The 26,944-nt window shown below is 35.8% G+C and overlaps 1 protein-coding gene across 1 annotated transcript; it reads right to left on the bottom strand.

Moving 5' to 3' along the window:
* On the bottom strand, positions 1 to 26,944 carry LOC6647413 (fatty acyl-CoA reductase wat). Its single transcript, XM_002070658.4, has 10 exons — positions 26,476 to 26,944; positions 4,500 to 4,601; positions 2,630 to 2,704; positions 2,416 to 2,528; positions 2,092 to 2,340; positions 1,763 to 2,018; positions 1,483 to 1,675; positions 634 to 873; positions 312 to 569; positions 1 to 254 (listed from the first exon to the last, which is right to left on the bottom strand). Exons 2-10 carry the CDS (start codon positions 4,579 to 4,581, stop codon positions 167 to 169), a joined length of 1,554 nt encoding a protein of 517 aa, XP_002070694.1. The 5' UTR covers positions 4,582 to 4,601; positions 26,476 to 26,944; the 3' UTR covers positions 1 to 166.

Below are 26,944 nucleotides of genomic sequence, written 5' to 3'. Positions count from 1 at the left end.
CTAAAGGGCATATATATATTTAATTCTATATATATTGTACATTTATGGCTAAACCTATGGAGAAATATTTCTGAAAGTGTTATAAAGAAAAATGTGCCCTGGTGTAAGTATGAAATATAGTTTAGACAGACATAGACAGATAGATATACATATTGATAAGTATTTATCAGAATATAAACTTCAACAGAGCATAGAGAGCCCAGAGTGCTAAAGAATAGACAATGGCTAATGTGGTATAATGCAGCACCTTCAATCTGTAACAGAAAAATGAATTAGTTATCTTTACATAGATCGATCATAGATCGTTTTACCTTTCATAGCGTTTTATCGATTCGGGTATATTGCTGGGATCATCCTTAACAACATACAAACGCAAACCATATAAACTGACACGGAATAGATTATTCCAATCCAAATTACGCATATCAAAGGCAAATAAACGTTTATCCCTATCATCTAGCTTCTCGGATAGACTGCGCACATTGTCGTTGTCAAAGCGAAACTCATTCGAACTGAAGTACTTAAGGACATTGCTCAATTTATGTATTTTTCTATAGATCTTCATCATTCTGCAATTCGAAAGAGATTTAGATTTAGCTAAAGAACAACAAAAATATAGTTAGTTTAACATACCTCGGTTTCTTGCCAATTACAATCATAATGGCATCCATAAACAGGGCAGGCAATGTATGATACAAGAAGCACAAAATATGATATTGCCACATGTGCGGCACAATTGTGAATCGTGGATACCAGATGGATTTTCGCATTGGTATAACGCAACCGTATTCAAAACCCTCTTCCATATAGCGACGCCAGCTCACCATATTATCAGCATCTGGTACATAATTATATATGGGTGGTGTCTCATATCTTTTAAAAAAAAAAGTTTACAAAATTTAAATGGAACTCAATCTATATCAATTAGTATTAAGTAACAAAAACAGAAAGGATTCGAATGATTTTCTTAAAGGGATATAATACTAAAGTCCATTAAAGAAGAAACAAAGAATTAAACACCTAATTTATACAATCATTTATATTTCAAATATAGCAATAAAGCATAAAGGATCTTTTGAAAATCTGCCTCAGTGTCACAATTTTTGAGACTAAATAAATAAACTTATACTTCAAGTTTCAGATTTTAGATGACGGTAGAGTTCATTTTGACTACGTTAGTCTCTGATAAAATTCTTTAACTTTTTTGTTACCATTTTTTATGCAATTTTTTTCCAATTTCGATTTGACATTTTTTTCCAATAGTTCTTGTCTCTTTTTTGATTCTATGCAAATTTTTGTGAAAATTTTATGCGCATAGTTTAGTTTGAGTTAGTTGAGTTGTTGTCGTTGTTGTTGTTGTTGTTGTTACTGTTATTCTACTCAATTTCTATAATTTGTTTTCATCATTTTTATGACATTTTCTTTGATGAATTTTAATAGAGATAAAATTTAATAACAATTTTGTTTTATTGGCAAACTTACTTATTTCGCGCTATATCCCAGGCACTGGCCAATAGAGCATTCACACACATATCGACGGGAACAATGTGAGCCTTGTTGTCCATGTCGCCGGTAAAAACACGCAGGACACCAGAGCCGATGCCCACAATAACACCACAAGGACCATACATATTATCAATCCAGCCACTGATGGGCTCACGATATGTTGTTATAACTGGTTAACAATAAGAACAAGACATTTTAATCATTGACAACAGAATGGACTGGCACTGGGATTGGGATTGGGATTGGGTGGGCTTACCTATGCCTGGACGAAAGATGGTCACTGGTAAATTCTGTGCATCCTGTTGCACAATATTCTCGGCCAGTACTTTGGTGAATGTATATGTATTCGGATAACCATTAATTATTGTAGGCGTCAGAGTATTTAAGGTGTGCTCATCGAGGCATTCGCTGAGCTTAAAGGCATTTTCACCTGTAATTGTGCCAGTGTAGAATTTCTCCTGAATGTATCGCTTGTTGCAATGGGCAAAAGCTGTGGACACATGTACCAGAGCCTTGATTGTGGAAGGAGAAAATTGAACCAAAACTAAATAGATAAACTCAAACAACTCAATTGAACTTATCTACCTTTAAGTTGGCAATCTCTTTGGCCAGCTTAATAATCTCCTTAGTGCCATGGACATTGATGGCAATGGCCATCTTCAATTTCTCATCAAATCTCACTGTGGCCGCACTGTGTAGAACAATGTTCACATTCTCCTTGATGGTCTCACGTTCGTCTGGGGTTATGCCCAATCCAGGCAATGAGCAATCGCCACTTATGATTGTGATTTGGCAGCGGTATTTCGGATTCAATTGTTTCATTTTATCAAATACCTTGAAAACACAAAAATCAGAGAGTATGAATTGCAATTCACTGAAGTGTAGAATTGGTTAGCACTTAACACTTACCGGATCATTGAACAGATCCTCGATTCGAGCAAACGCATCCTTGCCCTTCTTGGTGCGTATTAGCAAATAGATTTGTCCCACCTCTGTGACGCGCAACAATTTCTCAATGATAACTACAGAACAGAAGCGAAAGTCATAGACCAGAGTTAAGTCAGAGACGACAAAATACATATATCGGTATTCCAGTCACGTTTTGGCCAAGAGTTTAACTTACTTTTACCAAAGAATCCTGTGCCGCCAGTGAGAAAAACACCCTTATCCTTGTAGAACATTTGCATGGGCGACTCATCTATTGGGGAAGAGATCAATGCAAACAGTCATTAAACAATTAGCCAATTTGATGAGCATCATTGGATGAATGAGTCTCAGCCAGCCCACCCCACTCTTGTGTGTCTGTGTGTGTGTGTGTGTCTCTGTGTTTCTCCGTGTTTGCCACCAACTTGAAAAGCGCGTCACGAATTTAAATGCGCACCGAAAAGCCACTTCAATGGCGCATAATTCACGCCGCCACACACACACACTGCCACAGCGGGCGGTGTAGATGGGGTGGGTGGAGATGTGTGTGTGAGTTTGTTGGCTGGTTGGCATGTGCCTGCATTTTAGCCAAGTGCCAAAATGGCAACAACAAACACTCAATGTCGCCAGCTGAGGCCTAGACATTGCGCACACTGGGGCGAGTCATAAATCGAAGAAATTGTCAAATGCTGCTAAAGAGTTAAACAATATGTAGCATTTTCCTTTCACCTTGCTTTTAGCTGATTTAAATTACTAACTTATCTAGTCTGAGATAAACTAACTAATTTCTGTCATTGATCTATGCCCACTGTGCCATTGATCCGTGCCCTTTGGTTTGGCTTGACTGCTGCCACTTGTGGGGCACTCATAAATATTTGCAAGTTAGCAACTCGTCGAGTCATTCATCTACATATTGAACAAAACATGACGATACACACACACGCACACACATACACACACTTGCTTATGCATACATATGCATGACATATTGAGGGAATTCCTTTATTAAATGCCTGGACATTTGCAGGTATTGCCGTCTGTCTTATTCCGCCTAATTGCCAATCGTCAACGTAAATCACTGTCAGTCAATGGGCTGTGGCAAGGGTTACACTTGGCAGAGAGGCCCACTTGATAATTGCATAATAAATGCAGGCATTGTCAAGAATCCATACCTAAGTGTGTGTGTGTGTGTCCTTCATTGTTGCAAATATTCAGCAAGCGTCAAACATAACAAACATATTCAGGCAAATACAACTTGACACCTACTACAGTCGACACCCTCGACATTCAGCTCAACCCATCTCAACATCATCCATCACTGCTTGTATCCCTTCCATGCTGTTTTCTTGGCTATACCCAGCGGCTGTGGCTGTGGCTGTGGCGGCGGCGGCCCCACTCAACCATAAGGCACTTGAAGCTCTCACTCAAATGTTTTGTTTACCTATGCTAATTGGCTTAAATGCAACTGAAGCGCACTTCTCATCGCGCCAAGCCGAAACTGAAACTGAAAATATTCACACCCCTCCACCCAAGCACACTGCTTGCAACACCCAATCCCTTTTGGGCTCCCTTTTTTTTGGCAAAAAAAAAAGAAAGAAACCACGCCTCACCCTCACTTTGTGCCCCATTGTTTATGAGCGCTTCGAAATTGAGCCGCACCGCGTGGCCTCACTTGCCGAGTGTGGAGTGGCTGTGGTGGCATTTAAAGCTTTTGAGCGCTTTGGGGCATTTGTTCAACGCCAACGACGACGACGACACAGAGACACAGCAAAGCACTTTGAGTGAATTGTCAACAATTGTTGTTGGCTCTTTGGATTTGTGGAACGCCTTCGCTCCGGCCAACACCACAAACCACCTTCCCTTCCCATCCCTGGCCATCAAACCATCAACACTGTATATCTGGCAGACAAAAGACTGTCATATAATTTGTCAATTTCAACAATTTTCTTCCTTTGTTTTTGTTTTTATTTTGTCTCGCTGCTGGGCCTCCCTTCACTTGCTAATATAATATACTTGAGTTTTTTTGTATGTAGGGAACCAAACTGGTTTATTCGTTCGTGTGAACTCACCCTGTCCGCTGTTAATATGCTGACAATGATCCTCAAACGATTTGATTCCGTTCATAATGTTCATTAACTTGGGGTCATCCATAGCGTGAAATTTTTTGTTTTCTAAAATTAAATTAAATACAAAATGAAATATTAGTATTAATATATGTAACTTATCTTACATTAAGATAAGGCCAATCTAACTAAAGCTGGACGTTCTTTAAATTAAAAAGAAAATTGATTTATTTATATATGAAAACTGATAACAAATTAAATGAAATCTGTCTTTATTTGCAAAACTTTTGCAATTAGTATGCCACTAAATGAGGCATACTGAAATAGGCAAATAAATGTGACTTAAACTATAGGTACTTAAATTAATTTAAAAGCCAATCTATATAGAAATAAATATAAACCTAGAAACAAGCACAATAACTATATAGAATAGAAGTTGTTTTACCATTGAAAACGAAGTGGAAAACGAACTGAAATTTTATATTTTTGCAATATTTCTGTATTCATTAGTAATCAATGACATTTTGTTAATTCTGAACAGCAAAAGTTTAAAGTGAAATATATTTCTGCTTGCAAATTAATTTTCTATCTCTTCTGCACCCCAGGCAACTAAATTAAATCTAGAGTTAAGTTAATTTGAAAACAAAATCTGATTATGATTAAATAATAATCTGGACCGTAGTGATAATTAAGAGTAAAAACTCATGCATTTCGCCATGCAACCGTTTCGTGGCAACTAAAAATCATATTTTAAGTAAATTTCTCTTGAGCAAAGCTCAAAATTTAATTAAAAGTTTTATGTAGAGCTTAGTATTTGGTTGTGGCAAGGTATTCGTGGGGGTGAACAATGGATGAAATGAAAGAGGCAAAGCCAAAAGGCCACTACGAATTCTGATGAGGTGTCAAATGCACCTGTTGTTGTTATTGTTGTTGACAAAAAATCTTTAGCGAACATAAACAAATGAGAGTATAAGACAAATGAAATATACAATGCATCACAATAGACGTGAATTAATTATAATCCACCATCATATAAGTCAAAACTAAGCGAAATATTGTATAAAAACTTAATTAAAGTGGCCAATTCGATGAGTTTGCAAAATTCTGAAAAAGGTAAGTAAAATTTAAACAGTGAGAATTCAAGTGACATAGGTACTAATAATGACAATTACAATTGCGACGACAACTTAATAAATGAATGTCACGATTCCTAGTGGCAGCAAGTGCAAATTTAAGGCCATGTAAATACTCAGACATGCTACAAGTGCAGCAGCAGCAGCAACTTGTTCAACAACAACAACAACAATATTTACAGCTGCAGCTGTTGAATCTATAGCAATAAGCTAAAAAGAAAAACGAAATTATTATTTGCCAACCATAAATTGTGTGTCGAAGTTTTGTACAATTAAACCATATCTTTGCTATATTTACCAATTGAAAACGGAGTCAGTGGCAATGCTGTTACCCATTCTCAATCCCATTACCATTTTACCCATTTGCCCGTTCGTTTTGCCCCCGCATCCACTACAAAATGGTAGAGTCGTGTTGCATTTCACACCAATTGAAGGGGCTTTTCCAACGCTTGGCTCGGCGCTCACTCATTCGTATGAATGACGAAAGCGTCAGTTGATACAGTCAGTCAGTCAGTCAGTCAGACAGTCAAAAGTTGTTGGGCAGATTGCCAGAGTGTCCGGACTGACTAACTGGCAATGTCGGCCAAAAAGCCACTGCAGCTGATTGCACTATGCCGGCGACCACAAGAAGAAACAACAGCAGCAACAGCAACAACAACAGCAACAACAACACTATGTATACGCATTGAATAAGCCAAACGTCCCGAACTTCTCTCTATCCCTCCATCCTGCGGCTATACAACTTTGTAGGCGAAATTTATACATTGTTTAAGTATTGGCCACAGCTATTGCTGTTGCTGTTGCTGATGTTGCTGCTGCTTCTGTTGCTGTTGCTGTTGTCGACACCCAGCTTCATCGTCATCGTCGATGCACATCGAAGCGCAGCTAATTGAAACGGTTCCCCACAGTGGTTCAGGCAAGTGTGAGAATTTTTTGTTTACTTTTTTGCACAAAAAAAAACAAAAAACAAAAAATTATATAAAACAACAACTTTTATCATTAAGTTTTACACACTATTAGACACTAAAACACTCACACATATACACACACGCCCTCTACATATGTATGTGGTTTATTAAGTATTTACTACTATTCAAAAATTTTAATAACAATTTTCTATACATGTCAATGAAATGAAACTTTAATGGCAAATCGGCACAAGGTAAACGATATTCAACTTATTATAGACAAATGTCAGTCCATCATCATGAAGCACTTGACTATAATTTTCAAGAGGTTGCTTTACATTGATCTTTGATTGAAATATATAACCAAAAGAGCTCTCAAGTGGGGAGCTCTTAAATGGGTGTGTCCCAGAGGTATTTAGAGGCTTATACATATATCAAACAGTGACATTCCATTCAAATTTTTCTCAAACATAAAGTAATTTACATTTAACTTGACTTAATTCAATTGTATTTTATTTTGTTTATTCAAATTTCTTAAGAAAATATTATTAATAATTGTTTAAAAACTCTCCTAATATAAGCCAGAGTTTGTTCGATGATTTGACTGATTGCTAGGCCCCCTGGGAATCGAAATCATATTTCATATCTAGATGATGTAATTAGACTTGACTGTATTGTAATTTTATAATTATGACATAATATAAAGTGATTTCAGTCCACAGTAAGATGTCGATAGTAAGGTCTTTTGTTGGCACTTCTGTTACTTCTTTTACTTTGGTCTCTCTTGTTTTGCGTGCGATGTTGCTGCCTGCCAGCTTTGAGCAAGTGCAAAACTCTGCGGAACAATGGATCGACAAAACAAAAGTATGAACCACACAACAATAACAACAGCAGCTGAAAGCAATGCAACAACAACAACAACAACAACAACAATAGCGATGACTGCAACATTGCGAATATTTCAATGGACCCAAAATGCGAATCGAAATCACCAAGACCCATTTACCAGCGGACCCCGCCTGTCCTCAAACCCCTATAACCATATAGCCCATCAGCCCTATCCTTGCTGTTGTGCTATATCAAACCATCTCACTTTTGGCCGAGGCTCGTTTCGCTTTGAATTTTATTTAATGCTTTTGTAATAAAGTGTAAAATGGTGAAAAAGTGCAAACAACAGCAAGGAGAAACGGCAAACCAAACCAGACGACAATGCGGTATGAGAGGCTGATAAACACAAAGTGAGACCGATAGAGAGGAGGAGGAGGGTGAGAAAGAGAAATGCATAATATCAACAACAACAGCAGCAGCAGCAGCAACAACAACTTCATCATCATCATCATGAGGCAGCAGGAGCTGGAGGAATAAGAACTGCGGTGCTGGCAGTGGCCACATTAAAAGAAGAAGAAATAATTAACAGCAACAGTTTGAAAGTCCATAAAGTGAAAATGGCTGGCATTGCCATCACAGCTCCCAACCACCACCATGGCCACACCATCACTCTGCCACCAACTGTGCCACCGACAGTGCCACCAACTCTGCCGCATGTGCCATACAACTTCCGACTTCCGTTGGCATGGACTGTTGGACACAGACTGGCTCAGTGTTGGAATGGATGACTCTGCCTTGCTTGCTTGCTTGGCCCGGCTGGTTTGTTTGCTTCTTGTTGTTGCCATTGCCGCCCATTTGACTCCTCTTTCCCTCATCCCTTTACCCCACACCTCTGGCATTCTCTGTCTCTTTCTCTCCATTGGGATGACACAAGCAAAGAGTCAGTGCGAAAAATGTTCGTTAAATCTATTAAAAGATAATTACGTGAAGACAAATGGACGACGGACGTTGGGTACCTTCCGCCATACCCTTCGCAACTGACACTTACCGCACTCTGCTCCCGCTTTACCTCTCTCTCTCTCTCTCTCTCTCTCTGGGTTACTCACAGCTTGAGCTTGAATTGTGTCTGCGGTCCATACATACATATGTACGTTATTATTATTCGAGTTCGTTGATACGATAACGCTAATGGATATGGATATTGATTATAGTTTTTATGTCGAGTAAAAGAGGGTAATGGAGATGGAGATGTAAGCACTACGACTGATGCTGATGCCAATGTCGATGTCGATGTGGATGCTGAATAAATGTCCCTAAATGCCCACCTCCCCTAGACAGGGGGCGGGTAATGATAATTTCGATTATATTGATGCGTCATTTTATGAGCCGCAATGGTATTGAAATTGAGTGGTTTGTGACAGCATCTAGTTTATGGGCCCCCTATAATGGTGCACACTGGAAATAAGCCATTCATGACACTAACCAGTTCAATAACCCAACCCACTGGTCGTCAATTAACAGCTGCTTAAGTGTCTCTTGAATGGGGAAAACGTAATTACAAATGCCAAAATGAGCAAACAAACTAAATCCATTAATTCGTTCACATGAATGCAATATGAAATCATCAAAGGAATAAATACATAGCTAAAATGCAAATACCTAACTCCTTGGGTATTACTCCCTTTCTTTGTTTCGATATAAGAATACATATATTTTAGCAAGAAACTAATTTGTTGGTAAATCAGCTACAGTCAATGTTTTCAAAGTTCATTGAGAAACTCATAAGATACCAAAGACTGGCTCTTAACCAAGTCTTTTAGTCCCAACTGTCAATTTCTTAGTATAACATTGAGGAAACTAAGGCGAATATAATATTATTATATGGTAAAGCTTTTGCGAAAATTTCATATTAGACAACATTTTAGAAATATTCATTTTTTCTAAGAAGAAAGAGTTGCTCTTAGGCAGTCACAATAAAGAAATTAAACAAATGATCATCAGAATTAAGTTTTACTTAAATTCTCTAGCGAAAATTTTTACACTATTACTGTTATGCAAGTTTAGCTGCAACTAACACTAATTGGTGTATTAATGGAATTTGTCGCCTGACGTTTGCTTGGGGTAAATGGCAAAGTTCTTGCTATTGGCAATAAAATGCTAATTAAGACGTGTGAAAACTTTTAATAACCAATTACGAATATAATGCAAGTAGATATACAAAGAGACAAACATTTGCCATACATAGAATGAAACTTTTTCCTCCCATCTACGTGCCGGTGATCTTGTCTGAATTTACACTCAAACCAAGTCAATGTGACGCAACTTTTGATGTTTTTCTATCGGTGTGGAATATCGCAGAGGCTTGTAATGATGAGCTGCGCGTGCGTCAAAATGCCTAAGGCCAACATGTTTATGGTGAAGGGCTGGAGGCTGGAGGCTGGAGATTGGAGGAGCTAATGAGCATTGACATTGCTCATTGTTGATATGCCATGCAGTGATGCGGTGCCATAATCAAACAGCAACAGCTCTCATGTGCACCTGTCTGCTGCCCCTACCCCATGCCACCTGCTCCATTTTCATCGTCTGCCAATTTGACCGTGTAACCAAATGGGTTAGTTTGCTATTATTGTTGTTGATGGCTGGCTACGAAATGGGTCTGGGCTATAACATAACAGTTATGTGCCTACAAGTTGGGCAAATATGCATGAGCATTGCCTCACTTTACTTGCTCCAATACAAATCAAATGAAATCAAATAGACATTGCTCCTAATCTTACTAGAGCAAATTTTAATGCAATATTCATAGCAAACTATATAAATTTATTTATTAAACCAGAACAAGGTGAACAGATACTTCTTTCTGGGTAAATACCCACCGGATATTTGTCTGGTCTTAGCTTAAATGTCATGACCAGGTTAATGAGAACATCAAACCAGAATGGCAAAAAGCCATTATATATTTATTTAATAATTAAAAGGGCCATAATCATAGCGGAAACTGAAAGTGGCAAGCTAGTTAAAATTCCAATTAAAACTCAGTATGACAAATTCTAATTAAATAAATGGCAGTTTCATTAAACAGACCCGCTCTGTGTTTGCGGATGATTCTAAATCAGCAGGAGTTGCCCATTGATATGAGCCATTTCATCTGTGAAATTCGAGCTGCCAAAATATTAATAATGCAAAAGAACTTACATATTATTTTCAATTTTTAATCAAAAAGAATATCGCATTCGCAATTAACTTGAAAAAAGTCCAATTCAATTCAGATAAATGCAAAAGTTTTTGTGATGTGTGTTATTGATATGACAGAAATCTAGAAATATTTATAAAATAAATACACATATATGTATGTACTTCAATCTTTGAAACTCAATTTTTTTTATTTAAATTTTTTAATTAAATTCTTTTAACGATGTATCTCCATAATTGTTTGGGTAAATTTAAATTGAACACAAACAAATTTGTGAAATAAATGAAATTAAATACATGTAGAATATATTTATATGTATGTATATATATGTGTTTGTCCATACATATGTGAATGATTAAATTTTTATATAATTTGTATGGTCAATTTCTAAAACAATTGCCATTGTTTTATTGCCCCATTATTACACCTGCTTATTTATGGTTGATATTTCGAAAAAAAGCAACAAAATATTGAGAAAAAAGATACCGAAATTGCAAAAAAACAACAAGCACACACATACACACACAAACAGATACATTCGTATGTGTAATTACATAATTCGCTTATTATCAATGACAACAACTGCAGCAACAACAACCTGAAAACATTACAACATTACAACGTAATTTAATGCAAACATTTAGCAAGAAAAACCAGCAATAACGACAGGAGGGGGCAAACCAAAAAAAAAGAAATTCGTATATAATTTATATTAATTAATAGGATTTTTTGTTATTGAACGAAATACTATGGATTGTAGGCCAAAAATCAAAACGCTCGGCTTGTAATGAGCAACAGCAACAGAGACAGGCAGGGAAAAAAAAATTGATGTAAACAAATTTATGCGCTAATAAATAAATAAAACTTAAACGATTGCAGTTTGTTGTGTTAATTTTTAATTCAATAATATTGCAAAAACGATATCTAAAGTTGATTTAATACATTTTATTTGCCAATTTCATCATTGCTTATTTCAGATACTCTTCTTGAACACATTTCAGATGATTCATCATTGAATTAAGACTCAAAAAGGATTGGGTTACTTCCTTACTTTTGATGAAATAGTGAATATTATTGAATATATTCCAAGCACTCCACTTTTGTTAGCTTTTATAGAGAAAAGTGGGATTCAGAGTTGCCTCTTTTTTCTTTAAAAGACATAAGACACATTCGGTATGCTGGAGTTTAATTCTTTTCAAATATTTTGCACCGAGTTCCTACCCCCTGATTGGTCATGCTTTCTATATAAAGCCTCTCCTGTAAGGGTATTGTAATGTGATTTTGGCATTATGAGTTGCAGCTGCCAGTTGCAGATACAATTTAGTTTTTCCAAGTGTCATTTAAGTCTGGCTATGCGAAATACAATACACTGAATGTGAGGAAGTAAATTGGCAGAGACGTGGCAATAGAATTGTTAGGGTAAGCAGCTAAAGAAATCACGTCATAAACGCGACGAGCACGAATTATTTACCAAGCACGCAAAAGCCTAAAAGAGGGCCCCAATAAAATAACAATAAACTATGCTCTACGGATGCCCCACGCCCCCTGCTCCATAAATCCCAAAGAAAACATCTAGGCATTTATAAGTGTGGATTGTGTGTGCGTGTGCATGTGTGTGTGTGTGTGTGTGTGTGTGTGTGTTAGCCATAAAAACAAAACAACAAAGCCGCAATGGCATAAACAATTGTATTACAAATACGACTACAAATGCATAAAGCAACGCGCCCACAAACAACAGAAACAACAGCAACAACAACAACATCCAAATGTCGCTCACTCATAGACGATTATTTATTGTTAACGATTTATATTTGTTGTTTGTGTCGCTGCCTCTGCGAATGCTGCTGTTGCTGCTGCTGCTTCAAGAAGCTCACATTTCAAAGCAAAAGCATTGCCCTGGCTATGGCCCGTGGTCCCGTGTACGTGCGAATGTATGAGTGCGAGCACCAGATTGCAAGCACCCCGGCCTTTTGTACTTGCCTCAACGATTTCAGCCTGATTGCCGGCTCAAGTGTCGGTCTTGTCACACGGGGCGTATGCGTGGCGTGGCATGGCGTGGCCTGCCGAGAGTGTGTGTGTGTCTGTGTGTGTGTGTGCCTTTATGTGTTTGATGTAGGGAATACATCACTTGTCAGTGCTGACCTTTTGGCTGCTTTAGAGTCAGGTCATGTGGAGATGCTTCAATTTCAAGCACTCAATGGAAACATTCTCAATTGGTCGCAAATGTCAATTGTACACTTAATAAATGATAGAAAATAGAAACAAAGTTTGAAATATATTTTAATTTCACCGGGTTTTTTTTTCGTTTACAATCGTTTATTCGAATTTCATTACTTTTCTAATAATGAAACTAAAATCTAAACTACAAAACTGATATATTCGCTTTAAATGTAGAAATCAATTTGTGACTTCTTTTTTAAATATTAATAATTTATAGATTCTTTTCAAATATGTGCAATAAATTTATATAGCCTCTTATTTTCGATTTATCATTAAATCATAACTATTTGACTATTGACATCACTATTTGTGGTATCATTATTTAGTTAGTTTTCTCAGTTCTTCAGATTCAACTCTCTTTCTCTATCTATTCTGTTGGCCATCAGTCGCAAGTGTTACAGTTTGTTTTCCCACACGTTGCAGCCATACTAGTATGTATATGTGTGTGTGTGTATGTGTGTGTATGTTAGATATGCTTCTTCGTCAAACTATGCGGCATGTTTGACAGCAATGAGTGCTTAACACGTACAAGAGCTTTTGTTCGTTTTCGATGATGATGTTGTTGTTGTTGTTGTTGTTGTTGTCGTTTGTTGGTGTTGCTCATCTGCCACTTTATCTTGGCATTGTGCATGTTATTTAGTGTTGGCTCTTCTGTTGCTTCTCAAGCTTCCTTTTGAATTTTCTTCAGGCCAAGTTGTATCTTTATGTATGGACATATCTGTGCGTTTAGCTATGTATGTATGTAAGTATAAGTATTGTGTGTCTGTGTGTTTGTGTGACAAATTTTCGTAGCAAATCATTTGCTATGGCCCTTTTAAACGATGCCTTTTTCTTTAGCTTTGTACTGTTGTTTGTAACGCCCAATTCATTGGACTCTTTACCCGGAGGCTTGGCTGCCCCCTCTGCTGCCGCCGCCCAAAAAAAACAAGTCAAAAGACGAAAATGAAGAACAATAACCGACCCACTGACCCACACACAAAGTAACACAAAGATGTTTTACTATGCTACAAATGTTATTGTTGTTGTTGTTGCTGCTGCTGCTGCTGCTGCTGTTGTTTCGGCTGTTGTTGTTACAATTTGCTCATTACTTTTTATCACTTGTGTACAAGACCCCAGACCAACCGAAAGCCAAGCCACCCCCAGCAGTCGGACTCCCCTTTGACCTCAAAGCAAAATTGTTGCCCCTTTTCTTTATGTGATTCTATCGTTATTCTATGGTTCTTTCGTTGATTTGGCCATTGTTAATTCCTAGGATTGCATTCCACTCCATTCCTCTTATCCTTGTCCGCTGATCCAAAAGCAAACATGTCCGTTTACGTGGCCCCGAGCATTATCCTACTCATACATAATTATGTATGGTATGGACCAACTCACTCACACACACACACGCATATACATACATATGCATTTGCTGCCCAACTTGACTGGAGAAATTTATTTGTTGCTCATTTTTATGCTATCCACAAATTGCATTCAATTTATTTAGCTTGTTGCAAATCAAAAATCTCCATAAAGTAAAATGCTCTCCCTGGTTTTCTTTTTTTTTTTTGTTTTCATTTCGTTGGTTTGTGGGTTTTTTTCTTTTTGTCTTCACAATGTTTTTGTGGAGTGCATAAAAATGTTTAACATGGCATAAAAGTTATTACTTCATTTATTTGAAATGCAAACAATGTTTTGTATAAAATTTGGCTTTTGGTTTAAGAGTTTCTGGTTGGCTTTTAATATTTGGCATTTAAATTCAAGTAAATTTGGAAATGTTTGTAATGTAAATGCAATTAAACTCCCCGTATAATAAATCAAAGTTAACAACAATTTTTTTTAAGTCTTTTTTGGTATTGCCAACAAAATGATTTAAATGTAAATATGTATAAAATAACATATGTCTCTCTCTCCCTCTATATGCTTTAGTTTTTTCGTCTGGAGGATTATGTTATCAGTAATAATTATGTGAAAAATAATTCTATGAAATAGTCCGAGAACAAATTTAAGTTCAAAAGTCTAATCAAAGGCCTGGCAACTTATTTAACAAAATTTTCATTATACATTGTAAGGTCAGAGCTTTTGGAATTTCTATTAAATTGTCTATATATAAGAGGTATACATCTCAAACCAAATTCCAGAGTCTAGAGAGCAATTTGTCTATAAACTAAAAATTAATTACACAATTACACTTAAAACCTCTAATCCATCTATCGAATTGAATTGTATAATTAATAATAATATCTGAAATCGTACGAAGTTCTCTCGTGCTGTCCGCGATGATGTTATTAAACCAATTAAAAAATTACTAAATTCCCTTAAAGTAGTCATAGTTATTTAAATAAGTATATGCACCAGCTTTATTAGGAATACAAAGTATATGGTTTAAAATCAATTTAAAGCGTTACGCATCTATTTGTAATTGAAAAGACAAATAAATGCTTGAGATGCCTCTTCAAACCTTTTAAAATTTTCTTCATTTCATGCTCTTATTAAAAATTGTTAGTCAATAATGCTTTGTACGTGCCACCACAAAATAGAGTTCATTTGGTCAAAAGTATTCAAATTTCAATTTATCTCCGACAGTCATAAACAATTTTAACAATTGAAAGCGAAACACTTTTTAAATTACACTGGCAAACCGTAACAAAACCAAAACAAAAAAATAACAACAACTGCGAACGCTTTTAAAATCATTTTCTGTATTTTTATTTTTGGTTTTTGTTTTTTTGTTTTTAATAAATACTTAAGTAAAAGCCGGATATTTCAATATCCTTACCCAGTGGCGTTAACTCATGCAAAAGCCAAGACTACACACACACACACACGTTAAATGGGAAGAGGATAAAGAGGGATTGGGAGTAAAAATGGAAAATGCTATTGCGTATTTGCATAAGAAAAACTTAGTTGAACCAAAATCAATGATTGTACACTATACAAAAGGCCACGCCTCCAGAGCAGCATCCAGCAGACCGCCTTAGCCAGCAGCCAAATACATGAAGCATTTTCTGAAAGAGTTGGGCAATGTCGGATGATGGTTGGTACTATGAAAGGAGAAGAACTATGCGGAGAGGATGTGGGGGAATCGGTTAGCAAGTGAGGAGTGGAAGGTGGTGGCTTTCATATTATTACTTTATGGTTGCCTCCAGTTATGCATACTATAACCATAAATATGCTCCAACGGAGCCAGGGCTAAAGCAAAAGTAGCAGCCCAGTGGGCGTCTTAGAACAACAGCAGCAACTACAATAACAACAATACAAAAGGCAGACAACAACAGCAACAAGAAGAAGGAGGCATGTGGATAATATTTTGTGTGTGTGTGTGTGTGTGTGTGTGTATGTTGTCTTAATGCATCCACATATTTATACTATAACTCAGAACAATAAATAGTAAAAGCTGGATTATGATTAAATCGATTACATGTAGAGCAACCATTTGACTCTCCTTCAGTCACCCTCTCTCCATCTGTGTGTGTGTGTGTGGGTGTATGTGTGTGTTTGTACAGGGTGAATGAAGTTGCATTGCGCCCAAAGATAGGCTATAGGTTACGCCCACGCACATTTATTGATTGCAATTGAACAAAATAACAAGATATCATAAAAATAAGTGACGTATGCACATGGGATACATTCACTTACATACATATGCATATGTATATTCATGCCTCAATTTGTATATGCAAACAAATTGTATAAATGTATATGCCTGCGTATATATATATATGTGTGTGTGTGTCTGTATCCATATTACATATATAAAAATCACTTTATGCTGCAAAAAATAAAAATAAAACAAGTAAAAAAAATTCAGTTTTCATAACTGAATTGAGATGCGCTTCTTCCCAATTCAATGACCGAAATGGAAATTGAATTGAAGATGAATATGGTATAAATGGTTGCGTATACACACACACACACACACACACACACACAAACAAACAATCTCACATACATACATATTAAGCCTCGAAATCACATTTGAGTCAAACATATACAAATATATTAAATCTGCCTGCTCAAATATTATTCGCATCAATAATAATATACCAATTCACAACAAATTGTTACCGGAAGCTAAAAATTTGCCAATTCAAAGTTTATATACTGTGAAATCATTGAACATTGTTGATAGCTTGAAAAGAAAAGCCTTTGCGATTAACTTTTAATTAACCATTTGTTGGAGTTCAGATTTCCAAAACAACAAAATAATTGAGAACACAAATGTGTTGAGAGAGAGAGATATCCAATAGAGTAGGAGGAATTGTGGTTAATTTAATAATTAATTTTTTATCTAAATATCAGCCCCGACCCACCAAAGGACACTCATAGAGAAAACCACATAAACAGATTACAAGTCTATTAACTATAGACAACTAGGAGGAAAAGGATGGGGATTTTCAGAAGGGCTGACTCTAAAATGTTTAAAATAGATTGCAGTTAAAACAAAAAACCCAACGTGTTCATTGAAGACATTGTTATATTTAAATATACAGAAAAATGTGTATGACCTTTTACTTTTTAATGAAAAATACTAACAACACGATGCCAAAAATATGTTCTTTTGTCAAGGAAGTCTTAAATCTAGATAGCTTTATAATTTGGTCTATAATAAATCGGAATCGGAAGAGACTTTAAATTCTGATAGTTCATCATTTTGGGTTTCCAAACTAAACTATTTCAAATAAAACCAGAGGGCCGGGGCTAACTTCGACCGCGTCAAAGTTTGTATACCCTTGCAACTTTTATGGTAACTCTTTCCTTACCTAAAGCCATCAAAGTGGAAAAACGTTCAAGCTAAAAAGGCTAACATTTGCGAAAGAACGGCCTACAATCTTAGTATAGGAAATAACGAAGATTTGATCAAAGTCACTGTTTTCCACCGATTGTTCCTATGGGAGCTATATGATATAGTCGCCCGATCTTAATCAAATTTGGCATAGTCGGTTATATGTGTAATTAACTCACCAATTTTAAATTTCACGACAATAGCTCAGAAAATAACGAAGTTATTAAGAAAAGTCACTGTTCGTGACTTTGCTATTTGTATGGGAGCTATATGATATAGTGGTCCGATCCGGCTGAATCCGAGATATACAACGCCTGCAGTATATACAAGCCTACATGCAAAATTTCAGCTCTGTAGCTTTTACGGTCTAGGAGGAGTTTGCGTTGATCCAGACGGACGGACAGACGGACAGACGGACGGACGGACGGACGGACGGACGGACGGACGGACATGGCTATTTGAACTCGTCTCGTCGTGCTGATCAAGAATATATATACTTTATATGGTCGGAAATGCTTCCTTCTATGCGTTGCACACTTCTGACCAAAATTAATATACCCTTTTTGCAAGGGTATAAATATATTATTTACCCTTATCAATCCGATTTCTTAAATCTAAACAGAAATTGCTTTAAGAAATCCATTATATAATCTTAAAATTAAATCTGAAAAAGAATTAGAGTTGATAGGCTTAACGACACATTTGAAGGGTATTTAATTTCAAATCTTTAAATTTGCAAAAAATTTATACTCAAATATTATCAATTATTTATAATTCTTTCTCATCAATGACAAAGTCGATTAGTTGAGTGGTTTTTCACACCTGCAGAACAAAAATGACGTGTATGTGTGTGTGTGTGTATGTATTTCTATCATTGAACCGGATTCATGTGCGACTCAAACTTCAATTAACATTAACATCTTGTTGACTAAATTATTTAACAAAAATTAACAAAAATATAAGCCGAATATCAATTCATAACTATTTATTCACTTATTTACCAAGTAGCAAACACTTTGACCATGTGGGTATATATACATATATTTTTAGATTTAGTTTTATTTGAAATTGCTGTGCATTCCATTTCCGACTATGGGTTATAACTGCCACTCCCGATGCTGGCCAATCTTTTTGATTTTATGATCCATGATGGAAAATATGTGAGGTATTTGTGTTTTTGTCGGTTTGAGGCTAGGGATACCTACCGATATACCTATTGTCTCTTTTTATTTTACTTGATTTTGATTTTACTGGTAGCTAAGGCAATTTTGCATGTAATCCGGTTTGCGATTTATTTTTTCTTTATGTCTTCTTTTTTGTTGTTGTTGGTGGAATTTTTGTGGATTCTTCGTTGCAAGCTCGTGCTGTTGCATATGAATGCCTGAACACAGCGTGTAAGCAAATAGCTTACATACCTACATACATACATAAATTTAATTAGTACTCAGTTTGTTTGCAACGGCAAACAAGTTTTATTTTTTAAATTTAAAACGAATGCCTGACATTAAGAGCCAGAATAGCGAATTGGATACTTAAGTGGAATAGCTCAAAAGAGCAAAAATAGTGTATGGTATAGTACATATATATAATCAAATCCACGAGATGCAATCAAGAATTATAGTGGTCAAGTTTTAATTATCACTTCTATTATATGAGTTTCAATTCGGAATTGATACAAATTTTTTTATATGTGTGAGAGACAACTTGAAGCTTTCTAAACGTATTACTTGAAAAGTCTGAAGGTCGCTCTGCAAATGTTATCACGTAGATTGTTGAAAATGTTTGGCCAGCCGAATTGAAATTCGAAAGATTTCGAAACTGGGACTGGGTCGCAATTGGTATACAATGAACGCAGAGGAACCAAAAAACAAACGCGTCGCATATACCGCGCGTTTCATCATGCTTGAGGTGCGTAATGCATAACAATTTCATATCGGCGAATATGCATGTATATATATATACTATATAGATATGTAGATAGGCAGATAGGTTATAATGATCGATTGATCGTGTCACGTATACGGAACCGTTAAGATTGTCCACATGATGTGGTGTGAGTGCATCAAATTCAAAGCAGGTGAAGTGAAATTTTGTCTCTTCCGACTTTTGCATCATGAGAACCATTTTAAGGCACAACATACCTAAACCATACCCCATATCCCCCACTTACTCCGAGCGGCCTGGTCTATTCCCTAGTACCATTGCATCGCACTGAACCTCAAACAACTTTTATTTTCACATATATCTGTTAGATACCACGTACAAGTTCGGCCAAAGCGTATAAATACGTGTACGTGTGTTGCCATGAGTTTTTGATATTTTAAGCAAATATTTAAAACAAATTACCAAAGCACAAAAGAAGCACGCAAAACTAACCAACCAAAAGCCAGCACTTACAGTGGTTAGAATATCCTAACAAAAAGTGAACACATATGTAAATATGTATGTACATACCACGGCAAAGTGTAAGACAACAATTGCGATTAAGAGACTATTTTGTTTTGGTTTCATTTAAATTAATTAACCTTAAAATATTTTTATCAAAATAAGTTGAAATTGTCAATTGAAAGCCATCAGCAATTGAAATAGATTTAATCATTTCATTTCAAAGTAATTTTACTTTTAATAAACTGTTTTTATGATATATTTATTTTGTTGTAATAAAATACTAGGCTTTTTTTGATTATTTTCTTTAGTTTAACATTAATATAGCGTCAGACCTCATTAGGCTGAGCTTAATCTTTTAGGCTAGAACTACATTTTTAATACTTGATAAAGCCATAAAGCATATATATTTTAAAAATAAACTTTATTTGAAATGCTTCTTCTTAAAAAAGAACAGAATTTGATATGTCTATATACTGCAGCAGTTAATATTAGGATTTAAGTAATTAACTAATTTTGGCGTTCAATTTTGTTTTAAGTTACAAAAAAGTGGCAACTACTTTACATGAATTGAATCATAATATAGTTTAAGATGATTACATTTGAGTAGAATTAAATGAGTTTCAAGTACACTATAAAATTAATTATACTTCTCTCTAATATTTAAATAGTGTTTCTGTCATTTCTAATAAACTGTTTGTTTACTTTTTAATTCCAAACATATTTAATCGATAAAACATTCAATTGGCTGTTGAAATTAAATGAAAGAAATACAAAAATTAAAAATATTTTATTAAATTGAGTAAAATATTTCTTCTACTTTTTTAAAGATAATTTGAAGTAAACAATCGTTCCAATCATCTTTAAAGCAAAAATGTTGAATGATGAATAAATACTATATTTTAATTAATATGCTTTCTGCTAATTGAATTCTTAACTACTAGCTTTTTCCCTAAATTGCTTGTAAAATTGTAAAATTAACTTTAATTGAAGACGTCTCAATATGTTGCTTACAAATTATTTACATTTTCATGCCACTGTGGCATCGTTTTGATTTATTTACGAGCTAGAAGTTGGTAGCGACTTGTTGGCTTTTAGTTAGTAAGTATCTCTGCTGCTGCCGCCAATCTACGTAGACATAGATACACACACACACACACACACACATAGACATGGACACATATATTTGGTCACTGTGGCTAAACACGCTTAGCTTTGGTTTAGAAATTTCAAAAAAGAGATACAATATTTTGTGCTGTTTTTTTTTTGCTTTTTATTTTGTTATAGCTGGGATTGTTGTTGCTGCTGCCGTTATTGTTGTTGTTGTTTTTGGTATTTGGCTAGGCAGCCAATGGTTTAAGCGGTGCGTGCGGCACAGCGGAGGTGCGGCCCCAAAAGTCGACAGCATTGGCGAGCAACTGGCTATATAGTATGTACAATGTACGTATGAATTGTGCAAACAAGCAGCCGAACAACAAAAACTACAACAACAACAACAAAAAAACACATTCCCCAAAAAGCAACCGAAATGGTAGTGGACAAAAATTAACCCAAAACTATCTAGTAATGGTAACTAGCTATGGAACTGCGTATGGGTTTTTCCTACTTTTTTTTGGGAATCACTCACAGGACTGCAAGGGGATTGAGCGTGGCTTGGCCAGTTTGTCATCGTCAGCCGTCAGAGTCATAGTCACAGTAATAGTCAGCGGCTGCTGGCTGTCCCAATGACGCGCCTGTCAGTCCCTGTCCCTGTACCGTCTCTCTCTCTCCCGCTTGACAGTTTGGCTGGCAAAAATTATGTCAAACCAGTTTAAGTTGCTCGCCATTTGATTGAAACTAAAAGAGAAAAACAACAACAACAACAAAAATGAAATTGGCTGCAAATTGTTTTCATCAGCAAAACCATGGTGCAATCCAAAGTGGTGGGGATTGCTTTAAGTATGTACACACACTCACTCATTAAATACAATGAAAACACACACAAAATTGCATTCACTTCTTGCCTTTTTAACCGCCATTAAAACGCTCTTTATCCTGTTCAATTATGTGTAGAACTTTGAGGACTGGGCAAAAACTTGTTCTGTTTAAATATTAAAGAGACGCGAAATTTCCATTATTTGCCATATTTTTCCATCAAAGAAGATTCGATGTCGTTTTATGCCTTTCACTTCAAAAGCTCAAAAAAAAAAAAACAAAAAGGAAAAAAAAAGCCGAACTGCATAAATGCTTCCTGAAACGAATTTAATTGTACCTGAGAGTGTGTGTTACATGTAACTGCAACTCTGTGTGTAAGTGTGTGTGTGTGTATCTGCAACTGTATCTGTAACAGTATCTCTGCCTGGTTGTCTATCCATCTCACTGGCTGCATCTGTTGGTTGCCAACGTTGCGGCTTTCTGGTTTAATTGGCTGCGGGGAATATTCCATGTGATTACTTAATGAGCCCCCTTCAACTTTGCAACCCCCTCTCCAATCAGCAACCAACTTATGCATGGGATACACAAAAAGTTAAAAGGTTAAAAACAACAATCCGCAACAGCAAAAACACCAGAACAATTGTGGCAATCGCACACTCACTCCAACACACACACACAGACACAACGCACAATCATAACGAGGGCGTTTGCACGTAGTTTATTATTCAATTATGCATTCATTAAGGTACATAATTAATAATTTAATTAAAGAGGTAGCAAAACTATGTAGTACATCAATTTGTGGCAATGTTAATGTTATTACTCATTTGTCACCAACCAATGGCCTTTCTTTTTTTTTTTTTTAAATTTTTCCATTACATTTCCTTATTCCATAGTTGGTTTCAGTTCAATTGTTTTTGGCCAGTGACCGTTCGAGGCAATCGATTCCACTTGATTGCTCTTGGATCTAATTACAACCCAAGTTGATGCGTTTCAAAACTTGTTTCCTAAAGACACATTTTTTTTTTGCTTCTTGTTTATGTTTATGGATCAGTGAATGATCAGTAAATAAAAACCAAGTGATTAATATCAATATCAAAAAATGAGATAAAATTCGAATACAAAACTAGTTTTTATTAAAACAGAAAGAAAATAAACTACGATTGTATGTCGAAAAAACTATCAAGTGCGCAAAACATGGTACTAAAGTTAATATAAGTAAACAAAATAGATTTTGAACAGTTGGCCAAAATTGAATGTTATATAAAAATTTTAAAAAAGTAAAAGATAGTTTTGTTTTTGCCCAAAATAATCATTTCAATGTACAAATGTTTGAATATTTAAATGTAAGTTTATATAAAATTTGGGCAGACATTTGTAACATTGAAATGTAGACATTTCTGGGACCATAAATTATAAACATGTGTACAGCATGATAAGACGAGTTTATATAACCAGCACTGTATGTGGTAGACAATCTTTTAATGTAATATTTACTGGGATGAAACTTGGTAGCTTTTTTTCTATTTTTTTTCCTGAAATGTTTAATAAATAGAAAACGTAGAAAGGGTACATTGAAGTAGAATTTTGTATCTATATTGGCTTAAACAACATTTAAAATAATTTACACCGAATACTTATGAGAAAAACTTGTCCAAACGAGGACTTAAACGAAAAATGTCTACAATTAGACACTCCTACATGTCCCTTGAAGTACAGGTATAGAAAAAACCAATAAAATCTCTAAAAACAACACTATTACAGATTTTTGTCACAAAAATAAGATATTTTCTCTCGTTAATAGACTTGGTTGTCTAACCATAAAACTGTCTAACTAGTTACCTAAACTAACACAAGCTATTTAAGTCAAGAATTATCTACAAGATAATGTGGTCGTGAAATTTTATTATATATATTTTTAAGTCAAATCTGTGACGAGTCTTCCTTGTTGAAAGTTAAAATTTTTAACACACTTCTTAGCTTCCGCATGAGTTGAACTAACTGAAAGATATACTTTACGTTATGTACATTTATTAAAACATTTAGTAAAATAACATTCCAAGTATGACCACTTAGTTCCGCAATAGACCAAGTTAATAATTTAAGCAAACAATATAACAAGTGACCTTCCTGGTTTCTATTTTTGTGCCTTCTTTAACTTGGGCTTTTAATGTGTGTCTTTAGCATCACATTACCTTTTTTTTTTGTTGTTTTGAACCATTTTCATAGTTTTATAGCCGTCTGGAAGTACAGTGTCAGTGCAGCCTTTATGTGCACAGTCGAGGTCTTAATCCGATGAGTATTATCAGCTTAAGTCTCTTGGTAATGACCTAGTTGCTTATGCTATCTTTGTGGCTGTTACCGACCTAGGCCAAAAATGCATAATTAAAAAGCTGTTAACCAGGATATATGTAAGTAAGTACATAGAGGCTAGTTATAGTTGATGGTCTTTGTCAAGTGTTTAATGGCCAAAACGAAACACGACCTCAAAGACGTTTAATACATTGATGCAAAGAGTACACGTTCCATTTAAGATAATGATTAATACAAATGATTTCGAATGCATTTGAGCAACACTCCTTGCTCGAATAGCAGCTGTTTCTTCTTTTCATCGTTTTTGGACTTGAGGGGGCAGATTCTTCGTTTTGCATTGAGCTCTAAGAATGCCGCCTTTGCATCCAAGCTCAAGCTCAGGTAGCACAGTCAAGGTATTCAGGTGCATTTATTGCAATTAAACACTTGTTGCCAGTATCTTTGTGTGTGTGTGCTAGTAGCCACAACTAACAAGCAGCAGAGAGATTAAGTATTATGGTCGACGGTTGTCGGTTGTCGGTTGTTCGACAATTTCATGAGATTGAGATTCGGTTTTAGAATGCGGCACCACTACAACTACCAATACATGCCACAACAGAGACCCCAAATAAAACACCACCACGCGCTGACCTTGTCAATGGCTCTGTGGCTGCTGTTGCTCTCCTCAAGTGGTTTTCCTTGTGTTTGATTTTTCAATTTTTGCAGCAACACAAAAGGCGGCCACCACGAGCACGAAATACAATCACAATCACAGACCGACACACACAGACACACACATACAAAGAGTTTCACGTAGATATATGTTATTAAAGTGCCAAATGGTTTGCTTGCTTCGCTTTGGTAATCCAAAATCTAAACCTAGAACACAATATTCGCACATTTATCGATTACAAATCAATTTCATAGTATTCCACAACTCACGTAACTTTTTCTGTTATTCTCTGCTTCAGCTCCAGGTTGTGCTGGATGCTAGACTAAGGCAAAGCCACCACCCCCCGACCCACAGGTCTGGCGATTAATGCCACTTGCATACAAATTGGCGCATTTGGGATTGCTTTACCTGAGAAGGTATCCATGAGATACATTTACACACTTACACTAGCAGATGCAAGCAGCATCGTTAGCGAGTTTTTCTCTCTCTCTCTCTCTCTGTCTCTCTCCCTCTGCGTGTGTGTGTGTGCCATTTGGCTTGAAAATTGCATAAACAACAGCAACAACAATGCAAAAAAAACTGAAATGAAAAGCATCTAAAGGCTAAGTGCAAAATATAAATTACACCACCGATAAATGTATGCAAATTTAATTTTTGATTTTCGCATGCAAATGTTGCACCTAGCTAACTGCATAGATCGTTATAGTCAACATCTTCATAGTCGACAATCCCATCTTTGTTTCCCCTGTCGGGACTTCCGGACAAATCCTAATCAGTATGACTGGCCGAATGCCATTTGTCTGTCTGTCTGTCCGTCTGTCTGTCTATCTGTATGCCAGTCTCCCAGTCTTTGTCTCTCTCGACGGGTGGTGACAACATAAGCAGAGTTTTTCGCGGGATTTGTCAAATATTTGTGCTACGCTGCGCTCATTCATAAAAACCAAAAGCCCAACAGAGACCCACGAAAATCCATTCAATGTCCCATGCCTGGTACCCAATCCGACATCCTTGTTCTTCCCTCTCTCTCTCTCTCTCTCTTTCTCTCTTACAGTGTGTGCACTTCACGCCTCTTGCAAGAGAAGCCAACTTTTCTTTTACATTTTTTGTTTTTTTCCTCCTTTACACGAACACGAACTAAAGTTCAAGAAAGTTTAATGCTATTTGACTTTGATTCAATATTTGCATTGCGCCTTGCCACATCATCGATTATTTTTTATTTAATATTTCGCTTTATAGATTGCAATTTACTTGGCGTCAGGACAAAATAATTGTTTTGATTTAAATTTAAGTGACAGCAAAATGCAGCGAAAAAGATTGCAAACAATTTTCCATACAACACGGCGTATACGCAACAACGCGTTAGCCAATAAACTTCTTACTAAAAATGCTACCACAATTTAGTTAAATATTTAATTAAATCTAGCAATTGTTTTTCAGCAAAGTTTTGCACATATTTTTAAATAAAATAACAAATTTATAACATATAAAATTTATATACTTTTTGGCATTTTGTTTTATAAACTTTTTCTTTAAATTAAACACAATTTGCACAATGCAATAAATTTCTGTTATTTTTTTTGTTCAATTTTCTGAAAGCCATTTTGGCAGTTTAAACATACATTCATCATTTGAAACATATTCCATATTAATCCAATATAATGCCCGACTTACCTCACGCCCACAGATATGATGCAAATTGGATTTCGGCGTAAACAGAAACAGAGAAAAATATCTGTTATGTTGCCAAATTATACGTTTTCTACTGGTTTTTTTTTATTATTTTTTGGTTTATCTCTTGTAAATCCGCGACTCTAATCTCTGTCTCTGTCTGTGTCCCGATCTAGTCTGGGTAATATCAAATTATAAGTGGGAATGTGTGTGGATTTTTTGTTTTTTCTTATTTTTGTTATGGGCAATGCACTTTCGAAACTTTATCACTGGTGGACACGCAGCCACGCAGTGTTGCATAAACTGAAAATATCCCAAAATGCTGTTTAGATTTTCAGGAAAAACCACTCTAAGCTCGAGCGCGACGAACTGATTGAACCGAGCAGACAAACAAATAAATATACCGACCGACCACTATCCGATCGTTCGTTATTCACAAAATATACAAGTGAAATGTTACGCGTTTCAGAAC

This window comes from Drosophila willistoni, chromosome 3R (assembly GCF_018902025.1).
Source record: "Drosophila willistoni isolate 14030-0811.24 chromosome 3R, UCI_dwil_1.1, whole genome shotgun sequence".
Taxonomy (NCBI): Eukaryota; Metazoa; Arthropoda; class Insecta; order Diptera; family Drosophilidae; genus Drosophila; species Drosophila willistoni.
This window is presented reverse-complemented; position numbering and strand designations above follow the sequence as displayed.